Genomic DNA, 6,531 nt, shown 5'->3' with positions numbered 1-6,531 from the left:
ATGGGCTGACGGAGGGCAGTAGGGGGAGGCGGCGATGGGCTGACGGAGGTGGGTAGGGGGAGGTGGCGATGGGCTGACAGAGGGCGGTAGGGGGAGGCGGCGATGTGCTGACGGAGGGGGGTAGGGGGAGGCCAGCAGCTGGTGACAGGGTTGGGGTGGGTGTGTGTGGGGGCGGAGGGGGGTGGGGGGGCACCGATACAGAATTGGGAGGCTGACACTGGCACACCGGCAAGATGCTGCAATCTCCTGAAGGTGGATGATTTCCCAGTGGAATACAACTTGACATAATCAAGAATAAGAGGTAATCTTTTGAGATGGTCAAGATTGTGTTTTTTTATTATTATTCGTTCACAGGATAAGAACAGGCGAGCATTTGTCACCCATCCCCTAATTGCCTGGGGGGTGGAGGGGGGGACAGTTCAGAGTCAGCCACATTGCTGTGGGTCTGGAGTCCCATCCAAAGTGAACCAGATACCGTTTTGGCGACCATCAACAGTGCAGTCATGGTTATCGTTAAATTCTAAATTTCAGATTGTTTTTATTGAATTCAAATGTCACCATCTACCATGTCAAATTTAAACCCAGATCCCCAGAACATTACCTGGGTCTATGGATTAACAATCCAGTGATAATACTGTAGGCCATTTCCTTCCCTTAAACGGCCCACACTTTTTTTTTAATATATAATCTTAATGTGGTGCTACTAACCACTGCTGCAACATCATTGTTGTGTTTTTTAAATTTATTCTTTCACAGAATTGCCCTGTCCCTAGTTGCCCCTTGGAAGGTGGGGGTGAGCTGCCTTCTTGAACCGCTGCAGCCCATGTGCTGTGGGGTGACCCACAGTGTCCCTTAGGGAGGGAATTCCAGGGATTCTGACCCAGTGACACTGGAGGAAAAGGGATATATTTCCCAAGTCAGGATGGGGAGTGGCTCGGAGGGGAACTTGCAGGGAGGGGGTGGTGTTCCCATGTATCTGCTGCCCCTTGTCCTTCTGGATGGAAGTGGGTTGTGGGTTTGGAAGGTGCTGCCTGAGGATCTTTGGTGAATTTCTGCAGAGCATCTTGTAGCTGGTACACACTGCTGCGACTGAGCGTCGGTGAGGGAGGGAGTGGGATGTTTGTGGATGTGGTGCCAATCGATTGGGGGCTGCTTTGTCCTGGATGGCATCGAGCTTCTTGTGTTGTTGGAGCTGCCCCCATCCAGGCACAACCAAGTTAGAACATAATCTAAGGCGGCCTGTGTCTCTCTTTCTCTCAGGCTGCAATAAATTGACTGACCAGTGCCTCAATTACCTGAAGAGAATTGGCAACATCTCCTGCATTAACCTGCACAACTGCAAGCAAATCTCAAAAGGAGCCTGTGAGATGCTTCTTTCTGAACTCTCTGTAAATGGTCTCTTCTGCCTCTCGGAGGAGCGGCAAATTCGCAAAATCAGCTGAGGATCGGGAAGAGGAGCCCGTGTCTCTTTCTCTCCCCAAATCCCACAACCCACTGTACACCCACTCCTCTGGAAGATGTCACTTCCTTCACTCTCACACTCTACACCTTTTCATTCCCTCTTACTCTCTCCCATTCTGCACTGGTCCTTATCTCTCCATTCCCCATATTCTTCTCTTCTCCTGTCTCCCTCTCTCTGCCTCCCTCTCTCTCTCTCTCTGCCTCCATCTCTCTCTCTCTCTCTCTCTCTCTCTCACTGTCTCTCTCTCTCTCACTGTCTCACTCTGTCTGTCTCTCTGCCTTTGCCTCTCTAGGATCCAGCTTTCTTCTATCTCCCTCAGACCTTGCATCTGGCCACGCTCTCTCCTGTTCACATATAGGTTGATGGTGAAGATAGCAGGACTACACAGCAAGCGAGACCAGTGGGTCCCTTCGGGTTTCACAGACGGAAATGTTTGTTTTTTTTTTTTTTTTTTTTTTTTGGTTTTTTTTTTGCTTTTTAATTCCAGGGTTTGAACTTTTTTTTTTGAGCTTTCTTCTAGTGTCTGTCTGTCTGTCTCTCTCTCTCCTTCAGTTGGGATGAATCTGATCCGCACATGTTGAGCGATGAAGAGAAGGGAGACTGGTGGCAGAGGCACCCTGGGAGATTAGCACAATGTGCTGGCGATGGCACAGCTCATTTTGAGCTCCCAACCTCCTCGGCATCTCCCGGAAAGAGAGGGAGAGTGAGCGATGGACTCTCGAGTCGCTTGTAGCTAAAGTCTTGCACAGAAAGGTCTCACTCTGGTCAACGATCAGGTGGGCATGAGGGTGGGGGTGGGGGGTCAGGATGGGACAGGATGGGAATGTGGTGGGATAGATATATTTTTCCATAGGGTTTAGGAACTGCGGCTGTGGCCTAGAGTTTTACTCGGATCCCTTGCCTCCTCCCCCCCCAACCCTCGTCACAAAAAAAAGTCCCCAGTCACAGATCCCTGCGACACTCAAAGTGTCACCAGATCTGAGCCCCCCTCCCACTCCCCACACACACCCACACATGGACCAGGAAAGGCTTGGATCTCAGCCTGTGCCGAGTGTGGGTGTCTCCCCAGCCCTTCACCGTCCGTCCCCCCGCTCCCAAAGGGAGAGTTTTATTTTCTGAAAATAAAGCCCATTCCTTCTACTTCACACCAGAGCTGTGGGGTTGAGGAGATGTACCTGGGTCGATGAGGGAGGGTTAGGGAATTGGCTGTTTGTTTTCCTGTAAATAGTTTGGTTCTGCCTGTGCTCTTTTATATTACTTCCGACCCTATTCCTCCCTTCCCATACACAAAAAGAAGAGAATTTAAATGGAGATAAATTAATAATTAAAACAAACACAACTTGCATAGGCCATCTGCTTTATTGAGGTGGAGGGGGGCAGGTCTCCAAATTTCAAACCCACCCACCCCCTCCTTCCTTTCAATTTGCCATTTTTGTTTTTTTTTTAAAAAAAGATCAGATTTAGAATAACTTTAAAGATAAAAATTTATGCGGGAAAAATCTATAAAAGATGCAAAATGACATCCTGCGGGAATTATTTTGTTCCAGATCTTTTCTCGGGTTTTTTTGGAATAAAAATGCTCTTTAAAAAATAATAAAATGAGCTGGTGTCTATTCTGTGCAAGTGGCTACCTTGCCTGGCTTTGGAGAATTTGATGTTTATTCTCTACTTTTCCTCTGAATTGGGGAGTTGTCGTCCTCCTTTTCTGTTGAATTTTTCCCCAGTTGGGACAGGATTTATACACTCAACGGTAAGGTCCTGGGGAGTGTTGCTGAACAAAGAGACCTTGGAACGCAGGTTCATAGTTCCTTGAAAGTGGAGTCACAGGTAGACAAGGAGGTGTTTGGTACGCTTGCTTTTATTGGTCAGTGCATTGAGTATAGGAGTTGGGAGGGTCATGTTGTGGCTGTACAGGACATTGGGTAGGCCACTTTTGGAATACTGCGTTCAATTTTGGTCTCCCTGCTATAGGAAGAACGTTGTGAAACATGAAAGGGTTCAGAAAAGATTTATAAGGATGTTGCAGTATTGTGGAGGGTGGGGTGGTTTTCTATGGTGGAGACTGAATAGGCTGAAGCTGTTTTCCCTGGACTGTTGGAGGCTGAGGCGTGACCTTTTTATAGAGGTTTCTAAAATCGTGAGGGGCATGGTCAGGGTGAATAGTCAAGGTCTTTTTCAACAGCAATGTTTAAGAGGCATCTTGGACAGATACAGGAATACAGAGGGAATACACAGGGAATAGAAGGATATGGACTGTGTCAAGACAGAAGGTTGTTAGGATCAAAAGGCATCATGTTTTAATGCAGGCTTAGTGGACCGAAGGGCCTGTTCCTGTGTTGTACTCTCCTTTGTACTCATCCTTCAGGCTATCCTTCCCCCAATTTGATTCACTGAATTGACGTTCCTTCCACAAGACCCAATTATTTCTTATTCTGCGACCCCAGTCAGGGGACTCTTTAATCCATAACAACCAGTGTTATTTCTTATTGCTATTTCTTATCTGCACCCAGCCAGACACATTCTACGTTGTAAAAGCTAATCAAGATATGTTTCTCACCGCTTTTTTTTAGAAAAAAAAAATCACTCTAGAGACGTGGGTGTCACTATCTGGGCCCAGCATTTATTGCCCTGTCCCTAGTTGCCCCCCTTGAGAAGGTGGGGGTGAGCTGCCTTCTTGAACCGCTGCAGTCCATGTGCTGCGGGTTGACCCACAATGTCCCCTTAGGGAGGGAATTCCAGGATTTTAACCCAGCAACATTGAAGGAACGGGGATATATGGCTCTCCAATAGAAGACAGAGGGTGTAGTAGATGGAAACTATTCAGCCTGGAGCTCTGTGACCAGTGGTGTTCTGCAGGGATCTGTTCTGGGACCTCTACTCTTTATGATCTTTATAAACAATGAGGAAATGGCAGGATGGTTAGTAAGTTTGCTGATGAGACAAAGGTTGGTGGAGTTGTGGATAGCCTGGAGGGCTGTTGTAGGTTGTGCTGGGACATTGACAGGATGCAGAGCTGGGCAAAGTGGCAAATGGAATTCAACCCAGAAAAGTGTGAAGTGATTCATTTTGGAACATCGAATTTGAATGCAGAATACAGGGTTAATGGCAGGATTCTTGGCACTGTGGAGGAATGGAGGGATCTTGGGGTCCACGTCCATAGATCCCTCAAAGTTGCTACCCAAGTTGATAGGGTTGTTAAGAAGGTGTGTGGTGTGTTGGCTTTCATTGGCAGGGGAATTGAGTTTAAGAGCTGCAAGGTTATGCTGCAGCTCTATAAAACCCTGGTTAGACCATACTTGGAATATTGTGTTCAGTTCTGGTCACCTCGTTATAGGAAAGATGTGGAAGCTTTAGAGAGGGTGCAGAGGATATTTACCTGGACTGGAGGGCAGGTCTTATGAGGAAAGGTTGAGGGAGCTAGGGCTTTTTTCATTGGAGCAAAGAAGGATGAGAGGTGACTTGATAGAGGTGTACAAGATGATGAGAGGCATAGACAGAGTGGACAGCCAGAGACCTTTTCCCAGGGTGGAAATAATTATTACAAAGGGGCATAATTTTAAGGTGATTGGAGGAAGGTATGGGGAAATGTCAGAGGTAGGATCTTCACACAGAAAGTGGTGGGTGTGTGGAATGCGCTGCCGGCAGTGGTAGTGGAGTCAGATATGTTAGGGACATTTAAGCAACTCTTGGATAGGCACATGGATGATAGTAAAATGTAGGGTATACAGGTTAGTTTGATCTTAGAGTAGGATAATAGGTCAGCACAACATCATGGGCTGAAAGGCCTGTGTTGTACTGTACTGTTCTATGTTCCATATTTCCCAAGTCAGGATGGGGAGTGGCTTGGAGGGGAACTTGCAGGGGGTGGTGTTCCCATGTATCTGCTGCCCCTTGTCCTTCTGGATGGAAGTGGGTTGTGGGTTTGGAAGGTGCTGCCTGAGGATTTTTGGTGAATTTCTGCAGAGCATCTTGTAGATGGTACACACTGCTGCGACTGAGCGTCGGTGGGGGGAGGGAATGGGATGTTTGTGGATGTGGTTCCAATCGAGTGGGGGCTGCTTTGTCCTGGATGGTGTCGAGCTTCTTCAATGTTGTTGGAACTGCCCCCATCCAGGGGCAAGTGGGGAGTATTCCATCACCCTCCTGCCTTGTGCCTTATAGATGGTGGGACAGGCTTGGAGGGGGAGACAGGACAGGACAGGAGTTACTCGCTGCAGAAATCCCACCCTCTAATCTGCTCTTGTAGCTACTGTGTTTATGTGGTGGGTCCAGTTGAGTTTCTGGTCAACGGTAACCCCCGGGATGTTGATAGTGGGGATTCAGTGATGGTAACACCATTGAATGTAAAGGGATGGTGGTTAGATTGTCTCTTATTGGTGATGGTCATAGCCTGGCATTTGTGTGGTGTGAATGTCACTTGCCACTTGTCATCCCAAGCCTGGATATTGTCCAGATCTTGTTGCATGTGAATATGGACTGTTTCAGTACCTGAGGAGTTGTGAATGATGCTGAACCTTGTGTCATCATCGGCGAACATCCCCACCTCTGACCTTATGATGGAGGGAAGGTCATTAATGAAGCAGCTGAAGATGGTTGGGCCTAGGACTCTACCCTGAGGAACTCCTGCAGAGATATCCTGGAGCTGAGATGATTGACCTCCCACAACCACCACCATCTTCCTATGTGTCAGGTATGACTCCAACCAGCGGAGTGTTTGCCCCCTGATACCCATTGGTTCTGATTTTGTTCAGGAAAGCTCACTATTTAGGTTCTTATGAACATGCTTCTCTCCCTTTGCAGAGATGTTGAGTATTTGTGAATGTGTAGGTCTGAGTGGTGGTCACATTATAATCGCATCTCTGTAAAGACTATTAATCCATCCATCTAGGAAGACTAAGAGCCTTTGTCTTTTTACTGTTTTGTTTTTCCATACACTGACCTTATTTGGTGTTGTACTCTATTCATTCCTGTCACACTTCGGTTGTGACCTGCATTGCTGCTCTACAAAAATGCCTTGTCCTTTCTAAATCTTCTCTCACATGCAACCGACCCTATTTAGTTCCAGCTCT

At 47.4% G+C, this 6,531-nt stretch overlaps 1 protein-coding gene across 1 annotated transcript in view; it reads left to right on the top strand.

The window, feature by feature from the left end:
* LOC109925258 (lysine-specific demethylase 2A) overlaps positions 1-3,128 on the top strand; it is a 25,567-nt gene extending 22,439 nt beyond the window's left edge. Inside the window, exon 22 of the mRNA XM_048620894.1 lies at positions 1,261-3,128. Coding sequence (XP_048476851.1) covers positions 1,261-1,442 — 182 coding nt within the window. The 3' untranslated portion in view covers positions 1,443-3,128. The remainder of the gene's footprint in view (positions 1-1,260) is intronic.
* Positions 3,129-6,531: the final 3,403 nt, after the last annotated feature.

This window comes from Rhincodon typus, chromosome 48 (genome assembly GCF_021869965.1).
Source record: "Rhincodon typus isolate 14 chromosome 48, sRhiTyp1.1, whole genome shotgun sequence".
Lineage (NCBI taxonomy): Eukaryota > Metazoa > Chordata > Chondrichthyes > Orectolobiformes > Rhincodontidae > Rhincodon > Rhincodon typus.
Note: the sequence above shows the minus strand (reverse complement) of the source record. Positions and strands in the feature narration are given on the sequence as shown.